Below are 22,169 nucleotides of genomic sequence, written 5' to 3' on the forward strand. Positions count from 1 at the left end.
CTTTTTTTATCATGACTTCTGTATTTCATTTCCTCTGAAATCACATAATCAGATTGTGAAGTTGAAACATGTGATGGGTGAAGCGTTTGACCAGGACACACAACATCACAAGGGCCGCAGCACGTCACGGCCGCAAATATGCACTTAAACGGCCGAACGTTTAAAAAAAAACACCACATCTAAGAGTCATCGCAGTAAATGTCGATTCACATTATACGGTGATCAAAGAAACTGAGGCCCCATGAGTGAAATTTGCTTAATGCAGAATGGACAGCCTCTCGTTTTGCGATCAGGCAGACCTCGATTTTCCGGATGTCAAGTCAAACGACTGTGTCAACAGCGAGCGAACATCGTGTGCTGCTATGCTATCCTGAGTATGCAGACAGTTTGTTTTCTACTCTAGGCCTTAATACTTAAAGGGGAAGTTGACCCCCAAAAAATTAAAGTTATGTCATTATCTACTCTCCCACATGCCGATGGAGAGTCGCATGTTTTATAATCCACAAAAACATTTGTCTGTCGCTTCACAGCAAAGCAGCACTGCAGTATTCTCCTGAACTACTGATGTGGCTGGGGACTTGTTTTTAAAAAAATGGCTCTGTGCAACTCATACAGAATAATCCATGTCTAAGGAAGCCTCAAGATCCAAAATTGTTCTGAAAAGATGGTATTTACCCACTATGGACATCCAGATTCTTCACTGTAGCTGCTATGCTAAGCTAAGGTAGGACACGCCCCGTCTGAAGTGGGTGCATGAGCTCGACCACATATCAAGGGTGTAAATAATGTTTGTTCTAATTAATTTCAAATCTTAGGCTGCGAACCTCCAAAAACATTCTGTGGTCTACAAAACTTCACCGACTTCCTATCTGTGTACGAGTGATATTTAACTTTGTGGCTGAACTTATTCTTTAATTGTTATGTCACTGATGGAATGAGTGGTCACTGGAGTGAACCTTCAGCGTCCCCTGTGCTGTGTTTATTAGATATACTATAAAACCTTTACTGTCCTGCTGCGGATGACATATAGGTCCCACCGCACCATTCATCACATCTGGCAGTGTATTATAAACCCTGACCCCGCGGGTTCACACATAAAGTAACCCCGTCATAGGTGACAGCGGATATCTAATCAGGATTTAGTGTTTTCCTCTCGCCTGCTCCGCTCATGCAGTTCCCCTTCACATGCCAAGTGGTACAGACTCCCGACACTGCCCGGCTTGTTAATGCTGAACTGAGGCCAGATTTTAAACAGGTCACTGGAGCAGGAACAGCACACGAGGCCAGATTTAAATTTTATCAGTGAACATGCTGTCTCTCCTCGTGCCTGTTGGGGTTAGAACGATATTATTTCCCATTTTCAAGCTGTGTGCTGATAGTCGAAGGAGTTAAATATTTATCCATAGTCTGCACACCCACTTTCAAGGCTCCTGAAAACATTAAGCGGACGTTTAGATTTAGATCACCGGCAGTCTAAACATACGAGCTCTAGACGCAGGAAAGTGCCCTTCATAAATTTCCTTTTTACGATTTCAGTTCAGGAGAATGCAGATTTATGTGGCAGCGATTGTTTTTCTTAATTCTTTCTTTTTTTTACTGCATCATGACTCTTAAGATGGAAAAACTAGTAAAAGTAACAGCTTAAATTCCTCGATCATTCAGGTGTCAGACACATGAACTCAACAGGGTTCCTGCAGCTTGTTAGAAGTAACATTCAAGCACTTTTCAAACTCTATCAAGGTACCTAAACCAAAAGACTGTCAGACTCCAGAAGCCTTTATCATGGCATCTAAACTGTGACTATAAATGTGATTGCAGAAATGTAAATGCACAGAGCTCCTTCACAACCACAGCGATTATCAATATATATTGTCACTTGGTTTATTTTACCAGCTGTTCATATTAACTTTGCTTTTATGTTTTGATCTCATTCTTGCAGGCAAAAACAAACAACGTGATAGTTTCAGATATTAAAAGGTGCACTATGTGGATTTTGTGAAATTTAAATCTTTTTTTTATGCCTTAGCAAATTAAATTTACAGACTCTCTCTGTTTGGGTGACTGAATAAACAAACTGACAGCACAATTTCATAGTTTTACTTTGTTTATATTTGGCGGACCCTGCCACCTTTCTAGCTTTGAGCAGTGTTCTGGGGAACTTATTATCCTCTGAGAACTCTTGTTTATTCACTTAGGGAAAGAATAGATATTCATGAGTTTGAATTTCTTCTTCAAAATTAAATTGTGCAATTGTGCAAAATTAGATTTGTATTTGGAAAAAATAACATTTAAAATTAAGCATTTGTGAACTTTAAAGACTTTGTCTGAACCCTGTGGTTGGTTGAGAATCCAGCAAACCAGCTCCTCAGTAAATGAGTTTGCGTTTAGTTTTGAGCTCGGCGTGTTAACCGCGCTTCAGACTTCACACTCAGTCGACAGTCTGCAGTCCGAGGCCTCCAGATGGACCAACTATTTTAGATACACTGGGGCAGTTTTGGGTCACAGATAAAAATTAATGAGAGTGACATCCAAAGTGTGTGAACGGTTTATCGACCAAGTATTTTACAAGTGGCCACCAATCACATACAATCCAGCACGGCTTGCTAAATGTTTAATGAGGACGTCCCAACATGAGTCTACACTGCCTCCGAGTGCTGCCGGTGAATTATTACAACATTAGAGATTTTAATTCAGAGAGGGCAAATTAATTAGGCAGTAAGGAGCTCTTTGGCTGAAACAGAGGAGGCGTGGAGCGAGCAGCAAGCCTCGTCAGTGTCCGACTCTGTTCAGCTCTCTGATAAAATGCTTCCCTCTGCTGGTGAGCGTGTAAACTACACAGGGCCGCACATAACAAACGGACACTCGGGACACAAGATTAGATCTTTTGATTCTTTTTCTTTTTTTTATTGGAATGCTTTTAATAACGTGACAATGAGCCAAAACAGTGCAAATGCCGTATCGCACCAGACACAATCCGAACCCCCTTCAAACATCACTTTCTCAAGCTCCACATGTCTTATATACAACTGGGGTCACTCCTAGACACTCATACCTCCAACTTACCAGACACACTGTACACAGCCATCCCCATGAACACTTAAGGCACACACACATACACTATTTATATTTAACACAGCACGCAAACGTGCAGAGCTTAAGACAGCAGTAATTCGATGCTTGACAAAAGACTCTCAGTATAAGCTCACAGACGAATGGATTTTCTTTACATAAAGCGATTGCTTTTTTTCTTTTTTTTTTTTTTGCATTTAGCGTGACAATATTCAGTATAGCTGTGTTCAGTAGCTTCACCACATGGCTACTTTTTAATTCCTAAAAATATTCAGTTAACTATACCATGTGGAGATGTCAGGTCCCAGGGGAGGGGTGGCAGGGCTGGGGCGAGAGTCGGCTACAAATACAACAGGGACAGAAAAAAGAAAGAGGAGGTGAGGAACAGAATGAAGAGGTGCCTCTAGGAGGAAATACTGTATATCCATGGATTCAGGAGGGAGAGGGAGAGAGAGCCTGTGCTAGTCAAAGTCTGACTGTGGATACTTGGATATATTAGTGTAAAATACAGACGAAGAGTAAGATTCATCTGTATCTTTTAATCAGGAGTAACTCGTCTTACCATTAGCAACGTGAGATGAAGGCAGGAGGACTGGATGTGTTGAATATTTTCTTTTCTTTCTTTAAATATCCTTCAACAGACACCAAGGACACAGTCAAGAAGTCGTTAGCAGCACGATTTTTTAAAAGGTTGGCAGGACTTCACTCAGCAATACAAAACATTTTAAGTGTGTCCTCTACTATGGACACGCAAATGAAACTTCACAGTAAATTTATCTGGAAATGGTGAAATGTAATTCTTCTGCATGTGATGTGCATGTAAGCGTCAGTGCTGGAAGTTTGTGGAAGACCAGTGCAGATTATCAACAACAGCCTAACATCGCTAATTAATACGAATGAATGCATGATTTTATAACTGATATTCACTAATTTAACACACAAGCGCTGGCCGAAGATCTACACCAAAGGTTTGTCCTGAGACACGCATGCAGTCAAACAGGAATGACGTGGCGATCTGCAGTATGTGTGGTCTAGTTAACTCTCCACATAAACACTGATCTCTTGTTTTTATATTGATGTACAGTTTCAAAAGACATCTAAATAGTCATACACGGACTTCAAAAGGTGAACATTTAGCAGGCTAAGTGCTCCTGAATATATGAAGTAGTACATATGAAGAACTGGATTTATGTGAATGATTTTATATGCCAGTTGCTTGACATGGTTATGCTTTAAGCAAAAGTGTCTAATAGTGAGAATAATTTTTAAACGTTGCTCACTGCGTAACACTGAGTATATCTCTGCAGTAGCATCTGCAATACAGTGGTTCCAAACCTTTTTGACTCGTGGACCCTTAAAAGTATGCTAAGTGATTTTTTCTTTTTGATTTAATTTGTTAGGCAAAATAAGCAGAATTTTGTGGGACAGGTCTACGGAGGGCACTGACCCCCCCCAGCCTGGAAACCACTGCTCTGTAGCACACGGGTCAGACTCAAAACATTGTACAATGTTGGATAAGGTTAGTCGTGAACCTCTCATGTGTTCAATTTAACCGTTTCGACAGACATCTAACAAAACAAAGAAATCAGATTGTGTTTTTGTTTTGCGTCATATCTACGCGACAAAGGGAAACACAAATTGTATAGGCCAAGACTGATGTGTGTGTGTGTGTTTGTGTGTGTGTGTTTGTGTGCCACTGCAGTCCCACATGATCTCAGTTAATCATTCAGAGTAGATTGGTGAATCCTTTCCTGCAATCAAAGTGTCTACATCTGTAGTGAGGTCTCTCTCCCTCTTCAGCACCCCTCCACACCCAACCCTCCGCTCATTAATGTGATCCCACACCCCTCGTGGGCCCACTCACATCGGGGTGCCTCTCCCCCCCTATGAGTGAGCCCTTCCTCCTGCAGATTACCAGGGACATGTCTCCCCCGTCTCCCCGCAGCAGCAGCGAGTGAGACATGCCTCTGGGTAAATGTGCTGCTGGGCCGTGGCCCTCAAACCAGCGACGCCCGTCTCTCCTCCGGCGTCTCCTCCAGTATCTGAAGCAGCAGGTCGCTCAGGGGCTTCGAGACGCTGCGGTAGCCCGACGCCGTCAGATGGAGGAAGTCAAACATGTCCTGTGGGATGATGGTTCCATCAGAGTGGACGAAATCCCCGGTCACGTCCAGGTACTGAGCCTGGCTCAGTCGTGGTAGCCACTGGCGCAGGAACCCGTTAACAGCGGCGTTCTTCTCCCTCAGAGGGTTTGGACGCTCGCCTCGAGGTAGCAAACTCTGAGAAACGCAAAAACATTTTGTAAAAGGTCAATATGTTTAGAGCAAAACCTTGATACTTGGGCATAAATCTTACTTAAATACTGAACTATTAACTATTACTGGCCTATCATTACAATTTCCAGTTGAACCCTTGGGGCGAGGACAGTCTGTTACACCACTTTCACACTGCACACAAATAAAAAAACACTAGCACCTGCTAACATCTGGCTTTTGTATTCAATGTGAACATGTGCAATCTGCATTTAGTCCAGCATAAAATGATTCTACAATAGAATGGTGTGATGAAAGCACAACACCTGGCTGAACACCTCATGAGCCGATTGAAAAACTGTTGCAAACCAATTTTTCAACCAGGTTAAATTTCTGACCCCATTACTTTTACCACAAACGTACACAGAACAGCACAGCCACAGTGCAAAGCTGTATCCTGCGAAGTTCATCACAGTTTTGTACTCCAACCTTTCATGTCAGTGTTTCACTAAATGAATATAAAATAACAAAGCTATATATTGATAAATATGGACCCAAGGTCCAAAATGAAAAATTATTCTGTCTCAATGTGACAACAGCAGAGAAAAAGTTCACACACACAAGACTCAATTGTCAATTGTCAAACCACATCCGGTGCGAGAAAAGACGAGACATCCAGAGAGCAACTCACCAGTACAACTATCTTCGCTTTGGGGAGGCGGGAGGTGAGCAGCTGTACAATTGCAAGAATTCCTCCGGCGACTTGCTCTGCTGTGTGCTCGTGATTGTTGGTGCCTACCCACAACACCACCACCTGGACAAAAATACACAGACAGACACTTTCATTTTCACCAAGCACACTTTAATCTCCTGAAATTTGATCAAAGCATGGCATAGAGAAAAAGAACAAGTTCTCACAGACAGATTTCAGATAATGGACAGCAATGTAAGCGGTCCGTTATGTCTGTATCGGTAGCACAGACAATGAACACAGTTAGGAGGATACAACACATTGCAATATAATATTTTCCAAATTTACACGGAAACATGACATGACTGCTGGCGTCACAAAAGCTCTGATGGACAGACTATTCTCTCAAACCACCATCAGACCACCTGCTTCTGCCACATCCAACAGGATGAGGGGGTCAGGGGCAGATACAAACATAGACCTTGCACACATTGTTCTACCTTGAGATACAACTTGTAAACACAAGCTGTTTTCAGGATAACAGCAGCGAACTGTGTCGACGTTTGTTCTGCACCTGAGATGTAAAATTGTGTGTGCAAGAGGTGATAAGACTATTTTTGCCACACACTGTCGTCTCACCTTGGGACGGATGTTCTCCAGCTCTCCATTCTGCAGCCTCCACAGCACGTTACAGGTGGTGTCCCCTGCCAGCCCAAAGTTCAGCGCATGAAGAGGAGAGAATAACTCCCTCCAGACCTGCAGACAGGAGATCAGAAACCTGCATTTTATAGGAGAATTTCACACTTGTGCGACTAATATCAAATAACTCACTAATGCTGACAATGATGAGTTGCATCTAGAGAACTGTGCGAAAATATTTAGATTTAGAAAAATATCACATAAAAACGCTACTGCCACTTGAACAATTAAAGGCCCAGGTGTAGAATGGCAAATATCTTGTCTCACCTCAAACTGCTGCATTAGTTGTACCAAAGAATCCCCAACAAAAAGCACGTCTGGTTCAGCATCCTTACACTCCTGCACAAATCTTGTGTGCTGTAAAAAAAAAAAAAAAAAAAAGTCATGATAAAAAGAAGAACACAACCTTGTTCCAAAGAAATTACATTCATTCAAAGAAAACAATGCACTTTCATCTGTTCCTTAGTCTGCATTTCAGTCTGAGTTAACAGCTTTGTGTTGTGAGTTTTCTTCAATCTTAGTTGTGCTATGGTCCTTATTTTAGTCTTCCATGTCAATTCGAGTTCATCACTCGCGGGACGTGTCTGCAGACTGTTTCAGTCGTATTAGCTCTGGAGGATTAACCTTGCACAGACATACCAGAAGGTGTTGAGCAAACAACACGCAAGCTGCTCTCAAAGAAATACAAGTCTGGCTGCACAACTAATCACAACACAATCGATACAGCAAATTGGCCAAGTGCAATATTCAAACCGTTAAATGTGTGACAAAAGAGCATTATACTATTGTACTGCAGAGATGTTCTGACCTATAAATGTCGTTCTCCAGATGTCACTTCATGATTTTTTTTTTTCAAATTGATTTTTCAATGAAAATTAACTTTGTGATGCCAAAATTAGCTTTCCCACCTCACACCACAAACGCAATCTGTCAAAATACTCACAACATCAGTTATAACATTGCTGTGTAGCCTGATTTTCTGCTAAAGCAACAAAGAACACCCACACAAACCTTTATGCTACACTTGTCACGAACATTACTGAGAATATCACATTCTTGGGCAGACCTAGCTGCTCAAATCGTGAATATCAATGAGAGCAAATGCAACATATGATGTGTAATTGTTGTCTAATAAATGTGTCATAAATAGAGATTAGTAAATAAATCAACCAAAGTCATACATTCTTACAAACTGGGGTTTGAGCAAACATACATGTTGAAAGCTTTATCTTTATGACAATAAGCTTTAATGTGTATCATGAATGAGATCAGACTGGTAATGTGGACACATTTAAAACGCGGAAACTTGCAACTATGTAATCTATACCAACTACTACTACTGGGAAATACATACAGAGATCATTTAAAGCGTGTATTTCTCTGCTGTGGAGTGTTGTTTACATCTCTTTTCAACTGATGTGTTGTTGTTGTCATGTAAAAGCATGGGTGAGGCCAAGACTGACACGAATAGTGAAAATTCTCCAGCGGTTAATATGCGTTAAATCTACATGTGCAAACACAAGGAGGGAAAATGTGGTATTTTAATATGAAACATGAACATTTAGCTCAGTAATCACAGATGCCACCAACCTGTGACATCCACCGTGCATCTCCCTGCACATCCTCCACCGGCCGAGGCACCGCAGCTGGGTTCAATTCATCACCGCTCATCCTGCAAGAACCAACACCGCTTATCACACACAATTAAAACAATGCATAACTCAACAGAGACACGCTAATGTAAAGAGGAAGAGCTCGTGTTGTATTACAAGGAGGGAAGCACCAGCACCAGCTAACAGAAACAATCGCTGCGATACAGCAGATTAGCGTTTCAGGAGCAGACAGTCTGGCCTAATACGGATGTGGGCTACTTTCCCTTTCAAATCAGGTGCTTATGGATCACACAGCAGATCGTGTTAAATCCGCTTGGTTACTGTTTATCTGGCGTTAGCTTGTCGGCTAGCTAGCTAGCCGGCTAATGACTAGGGACTGTTATGGCTGCATCTCTTGACACTTAACGTTTGACACGCCCGTCGTTCATATGGAAATTTCTGGAAATTACGTCGCTCTCAAGTTAAAAGACAAACTACCTGGCCGTCACTTCTCGTCGGCTCCCTCGGCTTCAGAATAACTGTTTTTGACCCAACTTCGCTTCGCCGCTGTGACGGGTAAACGAGGCGGGGTGATGCTCGCTTAGCAGCCGTTAGCTGACTCTAGCTAGACGAGACAACAAAAGGTGTGTCAAGAAGGCAAACTGCAGAGAGTCTGTTGTGACGGAGAGCGCCGAGCTGCTGCCACCAGGCGCAACACCGGCGGAAGGCCTGCAGTAGATACACACCTTGGTACATTTTTACCCCGAGAGTTCCCTGTCAGGCAGTTATATATTCCCGATTTAAACTCACAACACGGCAACAGCTAACCCCTGCTAACCATTGTCACGTTAGCATAGACCGAAACACTGCTAAATTTACCTTCTGTTATTTATTGATGATGTCTGAGTCCGGGAAACAGATTAAATGTGCTCTGTCCTGACAGGCAAATCACGGGGAATTAAACGCCCTTTAAAAAACAGCCGCGCAATGAATTGTGGGTCGGCTCGGAAATTCGTTTAAAAGCGTTAACAGCCACGTACGTTAAGCTGTGTTCAACAACAGAATCCTTCCCGAGGTGTAAAATGTATTCAGTCGTGTAAGTTACAAGTATGAATACAGAATGAGGCTGTCTTAAGGCGCAGATAACGTAACTAAAGCACCGCCGACATCTTTGTTGGACCGCATCCTGTTAAATGATCTCTCACTGCCACTCGCGGCCAATCTCAACACAGCTACAGTCAGTCAACTCTGATCCGAGCCCGCTGTGTCAGCTGATCGCAATGCATCATGGTCACGTTAGATCAAGTGTTCCCTTCCAGTGCTGTGGGGGGGGACAAACAAACAAGAAGCAGCATCTTTTTAATATCTAGCTGTTGACATTTGTAGGGAATAATCAATCAAGATAAAACCAAAGCATATTTTACTAGAATTTCTTCTGTTCACATTTACATTTTAAAAAAATGTAATTACTCAACTACTGTAAGTTATCAATTCTGTCAATTTCCATAGTTTTTTTTTTTTTCCATTTATGTAATTCTTTTGTGACTGGTAACAGCTTGTGTGCTGCAGGCAGCCTTCTTTTAATGATACATGAAGTGGAATAAGCTTACAATGACACCTGTTAAATTGCCTCATTTTAAATCATGTTTGCTTCTTCTTTCTTTCTTCTTCAGAATTTCCTTTGTGTTGCATATCTAAACAGTCCTATAGGCTTAATTCCACTGTGCCTCTAAGTCGTTTTTATAATGCATTAACATCACTGACAGGTTTATGAGACAGACCCCGAAACAACCTGCATCTAGAGCTGAGGTGTGTTGTGTCTCAGAAGTCTGTGTTTTAAGCAACAAATGCTTTCAAATTGGAGATCAAACACTGAAGTTTACGTGAAAACTTTTTAAATTAAACCATTAAACCTTTCTATTTTAATTCTCATATGAAGAACTGTATATGGTGCATCTCTTTCCTCAGCTGTAGCTGTATTGCCTCTGTTTCTCCTGATGGAAGTTGGCTCTTGTTAACATGTGTATACAGTGCCTAAACACTGTAATGTCTGTTTGTTGTTGTGCAATTTAAAAACAGATTCCTGAAGATGACTCTGGCATCAACTGACTATTATTTGAGCTGTGCAACTGCATGAAGACATTTGTTAGTCCGGGCATTTCCATCATCACTAATGAAACAGTTCCAGCGGTTCTACCACAGCACATGTGTAGACAGGCCCCGAATGCATCATACAATAACAGGTTAATAAAAGGCTTAATGAAGCTCCTCCCACCAGGTACTGCAAAACATGCAGTATCTCCACCATCAATATTCATTTCTCAGGGTCTATGGTGAACAGCTGTCAGGAATCTTTAAATAAACTTTGGTTTTCAGGCAGCATGTTTAGTATCATGTTTCGGATGGCTCTGCTTATGGTTCTCCTCGGGGGAACCTCGGTGCCGGGTGAGTTTGAACAACCTCAGGCCTCCACAAATGCAAACAGAAACACTGCATGACAGCATGATGCATGTGAGTTTTTTTTTTTTTTTTAAAGAGTACATTCTATTGAAAACTTACATGAAAATTGTTTTGTTTACAACAGATATAGTCTGAATCTATTTTTTTATTTTCACAATTATTGTTGTTATGTATTTGCACAACTATATTTGCTCCTTTCCCACTTTTTTGCACTTAATTTTGCACAATCTTCTTGAGACTGTAGCAAAACCATTTTACTTTCTGGGCCTAAGTGTTCAATTGAGTGTGTGGGGGAAAAAAACACATTGTTCTCCAGAATCCACAAGAAATGTCAAAGTAACTGTGCCGAACCGTAACAGAGCAGTTTGAGCTGCAAATGCAGAATTTCATGGGTGTGCAAATACAAAATGCAGCCACTTCAGTCCAACCAGTGTCCATTTGTCTCTCTCTACCCTGAACACACATACAATCATTAACCAGAGACCAACTAAAATACAGCCAACAGGACATTTCCATGACTTTGCCGCATTATTTTCAAACATACACTGATTTAGATTCATGTGAAACAGAGACCTTTACGCACAATGAGCTGTTAAACTCTCAATTTTAAGCTACAGACAAGGGACACAGGAAATTTGGGACTCTGGGTAATTTTCTGTCAAGTGTTAAATGATAAGTTCAATGAATTGTCCAGAAGATGAAGGATAAAACTGTTAAATATGAAACATTAGTTAGTTTGTGATTCCCGCTGCAGGTCGGTGTGAATGAGCCTGCGTGTTTTTATTTCTCCAGGGGTTCAACACGTCAGCGGAATGATCATTTCCACTGCGAGTGAGGTGGAAGCAGTCAACGGGACGGATGTGAAGCTGAAGTGCATCTTCACCTCCAGTGCTCCTGTGTCACTGCAGACCGTCTCAGTGGCCTGGTCCTTCCAACCCTTTCATCCAGGACACGAGGAGGCGGTATTTGTGTTACTGGACTTTTGTTTCTGTGTTATTTATTCAGCCTTGGATATGAGCTTTTAAAATCTACACTGTGTTTTCTTGAATTTACAATGTGGATTCTGATTTTTCAGGTGTTCTACTACAGTAGGAGGGCGTTTCCGCCCACTGCAGGGCACTTCAGAAAACGTGTGGTGTGGTCAGGGGACATTCAGAAGCAGGACGCCTCCATCACCTTGCTGCAGGTGTCCTCGGACTTTAATGGTACCTACAGCTGCAGGGTGCTCAACCCTCCAGACGTGCATGGCAGATATGGAGAGGTTAAACTCAGAGTCGTCAACAAGGCTGGTAGGCTCTTTTCCATCCCCGGTGACACTTCCTGTCGTAATGTGACACAATTTGACGGTCCTGTATGGGCACATTTTTTAGAGATACACTAAATGTTCTACCACCTGAATGCAACTGTTGGTTCTGGTTCCTGAAAGGCTGCGATTGACTGTCACCATAATAAGCCACAAGTTCAATAGGATGAGTCTTGCTGGACCGGAACGTAACCTCAGGCTAACTTCTCTCTAACTCTGTCTCCCTCTCTCGTTTCCTTTGCAGGGTTCAACCTATCTGACTGGTTCCTGAGTTTGTTTGAAGTTTGACAGGTGTTGTTAACGTCAAATCATATTGTAACACAAACAGACGGACAGATGAGTCATTTTTTAACTTGTAGATAGACATTCTGACAGGATTAGTACTTGTTTTGCTCTGTTTTGGTTGAGGGGCCCCTAGTGGCAGAAATGACATATTGTGCCCTTAAACCACCATTTATCTGCTTTACTGGAAGTTCTGACGTCACCGAACTGAGTCACACAAAGACTGGGAGAGCCGTGACAAGATTCAGTGCTGCCTGCTTGTGATTGTAACTGAAAATCCATTAAGAAATGTGAGATAAAGAGACGGTGTTAATGTCACTACGGTTAATGTTAGAGGAGGGATAACATGTGGCCTAATCACAAAAGATAATGTCTTCTGCAAAATGTTGTGTAATTGCTGTGGGTTGATAAAGTCCGCTCCACTCAAAAATATGTCCAGAGTATTGTTGTTTTATGTGACATGTGACAGTTGAATAAATTAACAAAATCTGCAAATCAGACTTTCTTTTAAAACCTTTTGCATCAATTAAAATATATTTTTTATTGATAAGCAATAAAAAATAAATAAATAAATAAATTATGAAATTAAACAAAAAGTCACACAATCCTCTATATGGCAATAAGCTCTTGGCTGCCAACACAATCACTACCCCTGTTACACAAAATAAATATTTCCTTCATTTCCGGCAGCACCTGAACACAACACGTCGACCTTTGCTCCTTGAATGGAGACTGATCACTTTTGGGGGCACAAGATGGAAACAAGTCAACAGTCGTGGTTGACTCCATAGTTAACACATTACACTTGACTGTCACCACAGAGTGTGCCTGCCTGTGGAGAGGACGCGGTGCTGTCAGGGTGCTGATGTGCCGCTGAGCAGCAGGCGTTACAAAACAAGTTGAGCCAGAAGTTGTCCGAGAGGCCGTGAACGCCGCCCCTCAGGTGTGTGCGCGCAGGTTGACTCCCATTTCCACCTCCGCAGCGTAGATTCACAGATAAAACCTCTTTCAGCTTGACGACGGTCCCGCTCCGACGTTTTTACTGAGTTCCGGACTCCATTCAACAACAAAAACAAGACTTACATGAGGGGACTTTTACAGAGGAATTAAAACCGGCCGGAGCTGATCGAGGCAGGACTCATGTTTTCATGTTTCCCCATGTATCGGATATGGTTTCTGCTTCTCCTGGGAGGAGGATTCGTGCTGCCAGGTGAGTTTTCAACAACTTCCTGGAGAAAGAGACGGAGAGGACGAGAGGGGGCCGACCTCATTATATCTTCCAGAAAACGGAGTCCAAGTTAAAGTTCTGGACAGAAACAGAAGCATGACAAAGTGTGTAGGAGCTTGTTTAGTTGCAACATGAATCCTCAGAGCAGCATGTAGAAAGCAGTGCAGCCGTGAAGTATCAGAGTTTTGGCTTCCTGTGTGTCAGTATTGACAGTAAAGCCAGTGATTTATTTTTATTGGATTGTTACACCATTATTTATGTGCATCTTTTGTGTTACAGTTAAGCAAAAGGCACTGCCCACCAATAAATCCATGTTTTGTGTCTGTGGGCTCACAGGGCAGACCAGGACCATCATCCATCATGAAGTTATATTATTATTATTTTCTCTTTTTAATAGTAAAATTGAATCCAGTAACATGCTATTTACCTAAATGTAATGGCTCATTATATTGTAACATCTACTTGATCTGTTGATCAGCAGAAAATACTTTAACACACTTAGTAGTAAAATTTGTACATATTACAACTTTTAAAGTCGGGGAAATATTCCAGCAGCTGCTACACTAAATCAGACAGATGCAGCCGATCCTCTGATTTATTATTGATCACTGTCATGTGTCAGCTTCACTAGAGGTTTGATAATCAATGCAACACGAGGCTGCAGCTTTAATTTCCCTCATCTAAACCCTGGGAAAGTCATTTTTGGATATAACCGGTGGACTAGCAACAGATCCAGTCTGCGTTCTGCATGAATAACCTCTGAGTTGCTCCTCTGACAGGCTGAACGTCGTGAGCATCACCAGACTGGTTTTTACAGCCGGATTATTCTCTCTGTCGTTTTGTCCGCCCAGACCAGCACGTTCATGATGCCACCTCTGTGTGCTAATCAGTTTCATTTTGTGAGATCTTGTGTTTGACAAGTTGCAAGAGGTCTATACAAAAGTTGTGTGATATATTAGTGTTTGAGTAAAATGCACAGCACCGGTAAAGATGACTTTATTTGACTGATTTTTGGGAAACCTCTCTGATGGACCTGATGGTGATGTAGATTAATCAATATAGGGACTGAAGCTTGTACTGTGTATGAAGGATCTAATCTGTGGCAGTAGTAGTTACAGTAAACGCTTTACAACTTGAGGACACAAATTACTTTTCTAATTCTTTTACTAATAGAGTCTGTTGATCAGACTGGTGGAGACGCCAACAATGGATTGAGTTCAGCGCTGATTTTGGCGCCATTTAGTGTAAATTGTGGCCCAACAGTGTGACAGGTGAGCGCTAACATACAGTATGTTGGCCCTGAAGAAGACACACCATTTGTCTGCAGGTGTTGGCAGCAGGTTGTGTTTTGCTTCATCAGCCTGCCAGTTGTGAATGTGAAGGAGCTGTTCAGACAGGCACGCCTGGAAACGCCTGGTGTGGTGGGCTGGATTGTAAAGCTACACACTGCAATTACAGATGGATCTGTGGCACAGACTGTAGACTGTAGTTTTTAGATTTTAGCTTGAACCATGTGTGTGTGTCACTACTGTAGAGTTACATTGAAGGTTGTATGTCTGATAAGTTGTTTCCTGACATGACGGTGGAATGGAACATGGAGAAGGCTCACAAATATTGATTTATAGTGTCCTTGGGCTCTTTCCACCGAGGCAGATATTATGGAGGAATTGAAACGAAACCATGACTTCTCTCACAATCAGCTCACTACTGTTTATCATTATGCAGTATGCCCAGATTAATGCCACCTGTCTCGCCATGGGGTACTAAAAAGAGGCTTGACTTGACTTGACTCCAGTTTTCATTTTGCTTATTCATCTCATTCCTTTATCATTCGCTTGCCGATAACTTTGTGGGCTGCTGCGCAAGCTCGCACAGGTTTTATGGGTCAATTCAGTTTTATTGCGCAATCTGTGTTAGGTAAACACTGGCACTGTCGAACTCAAAGGTATCCATCACTGTGTCTGCAGGAGCTAACTTGATAATATAAGAAGAGTCACCAAAAACATATTTGCACAACATCCGGAGAGGCTGCAGGAGGTGGAGGATAGTGCTGGGTGATGAATAGCATTTTATTTCCAGTTTCTATGTTGGCTTGATGCCCTTGACATCTGTCGACGATGTCTGAAGACATTTTTTTTAAATGTGTATATATATTTGGTTGAATTATTTTTAAAGTCAAAGGAAATACACTGTTAAAAACCTGTTTTTTAAGTTCAATAAATAAACGAGCAGTCTAGCACATTTACTTCCTTTTCCTTCTATTGTTTCGTGATGGAGGAAGAAAAAAGTCAGCGCAGTCCAAAACCATTTTTTCTGGTGCATCCTGGTGAGAGATTCCTGTATGCAGTGTGCACCAATAAGAGGAAGTGATGGAACTAAATAAGTTCAGGAATGAGACAAAGAGTCAATTCTCAGTGGAAACTGATATGGATTTAACAGATCAAGTGATAGATGGACAGCACACTACAAACTGAATGAAAAGTACTAAGATTTTTTTGAGGGAACATTGAGGATGCCTCTCTGGCTGATACCTGAACATGTCTGCTGTGCCCTCATTTCAGGGTTACTGAAAGTTATTTTATTTTGAAGGGGTTTATCCTCTGTCATTAAGCATGTTTATTCCTTTATGAAAATATGCTTGCAGGTTCTCCACACACTGACCTACTCTTTACCAAATACTGTTCTTCTGTTTAATGTAGTTTTCTCCTACAGTCATAAACATTTTTTTCATCTCTTCCCCGGGATTACAGAACATTCTTGGCTTCTTTTTATCTGTAGTTTATTAGCAGGAATGCTTTAATCCACATGGAGGAATCTGCAGGTCTGCCCATCACTGTGGCTGACAGTCATCGAAGATTTAGCTCCACCATTTAACTTCACCAGCAGCCCTGAAGGAGATACTGCATTAAACTTACCAAGATTTCAAGTGAAAGTGTTTTAATTCGCTAATAAGATACAATCCAGACATCCAGACCGGCTCCTTCCAGATAAGAAGAATTTCCTGTGTTTTTGTGTCTGTGCTTGTAATCATTAACCCAAAGTATGCGCAGTGACCATTGGATTATTTGGATTATTTGCTCTCTTGTTTGCTGTATAGAGTGAAGTTATGTAGAAAAGTGGAAAAAATCTCAAAGCATTGTGAGCAGCTGTCGTCACGAGGAGCTGCTAGGTTACAGTTTTATTCTGTGAACGCCAGAGATCTGTGTCACTCTGCACTGAACTGTCGAGGGTGTTGTTGTGTTACATAAACAGTGGGAAATATGTGTGGTGTGAACAGCTCAGCTTTTGTTTGGATGGTTTAATAAAGGAGCTGAGGAACGAAATAATAAAATGTAGTGGCCCCGGGTGGATTGAAGTATAACTGTTGTGTGTATGATAAAGGAGATAAAGAAGCTTTTTTGTGTTTATGTAGGTTCATGGGAAGGTAAAAGATCCTAAAATAAAAAAAACAGAAGCTGCTCTCTCCCACAGGAAACACTGCTCCTGGAACGCATCGTCAGTAGTCTCTCCTTTAAATCTGTGACTCCATGACATCACACTATGTCACCATGTCACACATTTGCATAGATTGTACCAAGCAACCAATTTGGCACTTAAAATTTGACTTAGCACAGCTGCTCTGTTGTTGTTGGTGATGCTGGCTCGGGCATGTGTGAGCTAACCAATCAGAGGACACTGTGCATTGTATTGACCTTAAAGAGACAGGAGCTAAAACTGAGTTATGAACCTTAAAATTAGCTACATATTTCTCCTTCATTGTTGGTAAGTGTTCTCTCTCACTTGGTTGTGTTCACTGCAGGGGTCAGTGGAATAACTATCTACACTCCGGGTGAGGTGGAAGCAGTCAACGGGACAAATGTGAGACTGAAGTGCACCTTCTCCTCCACTGACCCAGTGTCGCTCAAGACCGTCACGGTGTCCTGGAACTTTCGTCCTTTAAATTCAGGATCGGAGGAGTCGGTGTGTATAAACTAAATATTTCACATCAGCCATAAACTCTGTGCAGTGTTGCTTGAGTGTGTGTTTGTGTTTGTGTGTCAGGTCTTTTACTACCAGGAGTTACCGTACCCTCCGGAGCATGGCCGTTTTAAAGGCCGCGCGGTGTGGTCGGGAGATATTATGAGAAAGGATGTCTCCATCACCCTGCATGAGGTGCTCCCGACCTTTAATGGCACCTACACCTGCCAGGTGCGCAACCTTCCAGATGTGCACGGCAGCAGTGGAGAGATCGTCCTCTCGGTCGTCAACAAAGGTCAGACTGGCGGCACTGCATGACTTTCTACAGCATCAAAATAGCAATGTTGGAGGCACTTTTAACTTATCTTTTGCTTTGTTTCTTATTCTTGCCCTCGTCTTCCCAGAACAGGTAGGAGCTCTGCCTTGCTCAGGATAACCTTGTGATGTGTGAAGTGAAGGACAGTGTGTTTAATTACTGGGACATTGTTTTATTTTTCATTTCGGTGCTATCTATATTGTGTTTTTCTCAAATTCCCCAACAGGGAGTATTCAGCCTTCACTCTTATCACTGATTTTGGGCCCTTGTTGCTTCTAGCTTCCCTATCTGAGATCAGCCTCCTGGCGGCAGCAGTCGGAGGCGCCTGCGCCGTAATCCTGGTCCTGCTCGGTATCTTCGTGGCGGTGAGATTCTACAGGAGGAAGCACATGGCCAACGACACTGAGATGAGCGTGCGGGAGCAAGAGTGGAAGGACCCGACCGTGTGGTGAGGGCCAGACAGCCGGAGCTACTCTGCTCCCCCTCTTCTTGGGACAGGTGTGGAGTGTGATCGGGCTGTTTGGGTCCACTCTGCTGGAAAAAGACAAAAAGAAAGCTGAGAGTGGGAAGGCACCTCTTTTCTTCCATGCTTGCTCCTCCAATGTGCACCTCTCAGATGTTATTGTTTGTTTACTTCAGTGTTAGAGATACCACGCTTCCCATTTGTTGTAAATCTTAATATACTTTTACGTGTTTTTACCAAAAATTTGCCAGTGATAATTGCTAACTTAATCAAGAGGTTTTTAAGCTGTAGGTAGGAGATGTAAATATGGAGGGATTTTCTTCAGTTCTTCAGCTTCAATGTTTGATTCACAGCAGCAGTGTGGCTGATTTGCTCTTTTATCCTACAATCATAGAATGACCAGCTTTTTAAGAGTCATTAGTTGTTTTATCACGTGGTTTATGACTGAATCATCACTTCCAAACAAAAATGAATACTTCACACCTCATACTGCTGCCTTGAATTGAGTCATTTTCATTTTCTGGGTAAAACCCTCCATTCTTCTCTGTGTGAAGGGGCTGAATTAACACAGTAAACGCATCTTTGAATTTTTGAATACAGGTAAAGAGTTTTATAACTCCAGAGAAACATGAAGTGGTTTCATTTCGGTCGTCTTTGTCGGCGAACGGGAGCAGAAACTCTGTGTGGTTACTGTGGCTGGGTTTGTTTCGAGCTGAGGATTCTGGGTATTGTATTCTTTCTCTGTTATTTTTTTCCTAATGGAGGTTTCCCGAGATTGATCAACGGGCTTCTTGTTTATTTACTACACTTTCTAATGCGGCCAGATATCCATTAGTATCTCAGCTCATTGTTTACGTCTGTGTGTGTGTGTGTGACTGAATTTGTTGTGCGGCGCTGTCATCAGTTCGCCTGAAGAGGCAGTTCATCTGAAAAAGTTGATGAGGAAGAAAGAAGCTGACAGTTCAGATGATGAAGAGTCTGAACCCAGCAGTGGAGATGATGAGGAAGAGGAAGGCCTTGAAGAGGAAGATGATGATGATGATGATGATGATGACTATGCTGACGATGATGGTGGTGATGATGATTAAAAGGACACACTAGATTGATTAGAATTGTTTTTAAGGTTATGACATCCACCTTGTTACCCTTCATTTACATGATTTGTTGTACCTTTTTAGAGTTCAGTGCACTACGAGTACTGAATCACATTAAAGGGGCAGTTCACAAAACACATTTTTCCTCTTACCTGGATGTAAGTTGCTTAGTTACAGAGGTATTGGCTGTTGATTCTGCCTGTTTGATACCACTCAGCTTGTGCTGATTATCCGCAGACTCTGTTGTGAGCAGTTTTATGCGAGAACTGCCCTCTTTCCGAATCACTCTGCAGAAGGAAACCTGCACAGGGACGAGAGGCTCGGGATGTAAACATTAACGGCGTCTTCCAGGTTTTAAGTTAGCAGCCCTCGTTAGCCGGCCTCTAGTTCCATTACAGACGCACCAAAATAATCTAGATGGATAAGCAGCACTACAGGGAAAGAGGAAAATGATGTGTTACTGATTTTAAGGTGAACTTTTCCTTTAATACATAACAATACATGCTGAAAGAGAATCGCATCGACTCTGAGCCGAATCTGAGTTATTATCTCTTTCATTCAGTGTAGTCTACTTTCTGGTCAAAACCTGCTGCCTACATTTCCCACAATGCAACATAGCAAACCAGTGTTCAGTCAGAGATTTTGGTGTGTTATGTGTGTAGTGGTTAATTTAGCCTTTAGCTGCTTAGCCTCAGGCAGAGATGGGGGAGTGGGCTACAGATGCTTGGTGAGCTCACGTCTCTCTAACTCCACAGCTCCAGATTGTCTTCGTTTTCAAACTAAGCTCCGACCAACGCTGACTCAAGTGACATCACTCGGGGGCAATCCATCAGAATACAACCAAATACAGCGACGATCTCCTTTAATTTCTGTGTGTTTGATGAATGTGTGTGTGTGTGGTTTGTTTGTATATGACTGCTGTAACTTTTTACTTTTTTGTGCTAATTTGACTGGATTACTACAGGAAATACTGCCCTAGATCAATATTGTGAAAAGTAATTAATGTTCATGGAAAGTAGGTTTTTAAAGAGAGGAGCCAGGCGCATTTGGCTCATTGTCCAGAGCACCAGTGCAGATAGTGTTTGTCCATTTGTGCTGTTGCCAGATTTAATATTTCAGCCGTTTAATTTTCTAAGAGCCTCAGTCGAGAGGGGAAGAGTCATAAAAGTAAGAAACCACATTTAACTGTGTCGTAATGCGTCTTTTCGGGCGGGGGGTCATGAATGCTGCTGGAAAGAAAGCAGAAGAACCTTCATTAAATATTTGTCCGCCGTGAAATCTACATAATCAAACCAAGTGTTTACTACACTGGCAACATTGCACAAATGATTTTTACGTTTTGATTTTTGTATATAGTGTAAAATACTCAGAACTTTTTTAAACTCCTGAAATGTCATCATTCTTAACCTGAATAAAGAAATGTTTATGAAATTATTTCACTGTCATGAAGTGTATGTTGATCAAGAGTGTGGGAACAGATGAACCCTTCGGGTGAACAGATTGGGTGGGTGAGTGTGAAATGCCAACCACCAGCCACTCCTGTATGTGTCATACATGACAATGAGTTACAGTCACACTTTCCGACATTAACACAGCTGAGCACAGCTTTCAGTTTTTTCTGATTCAACAGCGCAAAAGTCACAGTTTGTGTGGAAAAACAAAAGTTGAAATCATCATTCTAAAGCCTACACTGATCAATCATGAGAATAACCACGTGCACTGCTGTTATATCACTCACATTAGTATTCAATGGAAAGTGTGTGAGTGTCTTTCTGGTGCTGTGATTGGAGCGTGCATTCAGAAAAACAAGGCATGTGGGACACATCACCCCCTGGTGGTGTTATGAAATCTATTAAAGTGGAACACCGTCAAACACCGCCCATGCTTCAAATCCATCCCCTGAAAACAAGACAAACAAAGCTGATGTTTGTATGTGAGACATGTGAACCTGTCTGGAGTGTAACTGTGTCCCGCTGAACAGGTTCTGTCTTTACATGAATGGGTTAAGTGCTGTTAACAGATTCATTCCCAAGCAGTATGACACGAGGCTATTAAAAGACCTCTTACAATCAATTAACTTAACTAATTTTTTGGAAGTAAGATCAGCAAGAGAAACAAACCTGCTGATTGTGGGTAAGAAATGAAACACATTTGATCACAGTTAATGTAAATGTTGTTAAGCATAGTCCAGCCAAGTTGTGCGCGTGTGTGTGCACAGGTTTTTATTTAAACCTGCAACAACAGTCACTTATTCACAGGTCCAACTGTTATGGAGCAACAATATCATCTATTTCGAAGTTGTATTTGTGTCCAATGAACGTTTTATCTCCTTTAGCTCAGTTTCTGGTCTCAATAAACGTCTTGCATGCTTGCAGCTCCAGTTAGAGCCTCTCATCTCATAAACAGTCTGTAAACATTTGGCGTCTTTCACTGGTTGGTTATCTTTAAACCTATAATATGTAACTTCTGCCACCAGGGGGCCTCTCTATCAAAACATAAGAAAAGTGAATTTATCTTCACTCCAGTTTATCAACCCGACTGCAGCAGCCATCCATAGAGATGACCTTCCGTTTTTGGGTGACGTGACGACGGGAGCTGGAGGTGGGAAATGTTCTTTACTCCATGGAAGGGATTTCTCTGGGTTTGATCATCGTTGGAAACATCTGGGAAACCGTAAGCACACAGCTCAACACATTGTATAATGAAGGTGTAGATGTGTTGTTTAGACATTTAAATGTAGAATTAAAACACATTTCTTTAAGTGAA

The 22,169-nt window shown here is 41.9% G+C and overlaps 2 protein-coding genes across 5 annotated transcripts; one reads left to right on the forward strand and one right to left on the reverse strand.

The window, feature by feature from the left end:
* Window positions 1–2,875: 2,875 nt before the first annotated feature.
* On the reverse strand, window positions 2,876–9,285 carry pafah1b2 (platelet-activating factor acetylhydrolase 1b, catalytic subunit 2). 3 transcript variants are annotated; one of them, XM_037119176.1, is made up of 7 exons: window positions 9,180–9,285; window positions 8,799–8,925; window positions 8,299–8,380; window positions 6,976–7,065; window positions 6,649–6,765; window positions 6,010–6,132; window positions 2,876–5,345 (listed from the first exon to the last, which is right to left on the reverse strand). In XM_037119176.1, the coding sequence occupies exons 3-7, from the start codon at window positions 8,377–8,379 to the stop codon at window positions 5,067–5,069; spliced, it is 690 nt and encodes a 229-aa protein (XP_036975071.1). In that variant the 5' UTR covers window position 8,380; window positions 8,799–8,925; window positions 9,180–9,285; the 3' UTR covers window positions 2,876–5,066. The 3 variants fall into 3 exon arrangements, with proteins under 3 accessions (XP_036975071.1, XP_036975072.1, XP_036975070.1); XM_037119177.1 differs by lacking the exon at window positions 8,799–8,925 and having other exon boundaries at window positions 9,180–9,281; XM_037119175.1 differs by lacking the exon at window positions 9,180–9,285 and having other exon boundaries at window positions 8,799–9,030.
* On the forward strand, window positions 8,426–20,837 carry mpzl2b (myelin protein zero-like 2b). 2 transcript variants are annotated; one of them, XR_005078512.1, is made up of 7 exons: window positions 8,426–8,596; window positions 10,380–10,578; window positions 10,677–10,745; window positions 11,553–11,722; window positions 11,836–12,049; window positions 12,308–13,555; window positions 17,373–17,506. XR_005078512.1 is itself a non-coding variant. In XM_037119178.1 (5 exons), exons 1-5 carry the CDS (start codon window positions 13,486–13,488, stop codon window positions 19,395–19,397), a joined length of 795 nt encoding a protein of 264 aa, XP_036975073.1. In that variant the 5' UTR covers window positions 12,935–13,485; the 3' UTR covers window positions 19,398–20,837. The 2 variants fall into 2 exon arrangements, 1 of the variants encoding a protein (XP_036975073.1); XM_037119178.1 differs by lacking the exons at window positions 8,426–8,596; window positions 10,380–10,578; window positions 10,677–10,745; window positions 11,553–11,722; window positions 11,836–12,049 and adding exons at window positions 17,615–17,825; window positions 18,126–18,294; window positions 19,214–20,837 and having other exon boundaries at window positions 12,935–13,555; window positions 17,373–17,533.
* The last annotated feature ends 1,332 nt before the right edge of the window (window positions 20,838–22,169 follow it).

This window comes from Acanthopagrus latus, chromosome 13 (assembly GCF_904848185.1).
Source record: "Acanthopagrus latus isolate v.2019 chromosome 13, fAcaLat1.1, whole genome shotgun sequence".
In the NCBI taxonomy this organism is placed as follows: Eukaryota; Metazoa; Chordata; class Actinopteri; order Spariformes; family Sparidae; genus Acanthopagrus; species Acanthopagrus latus.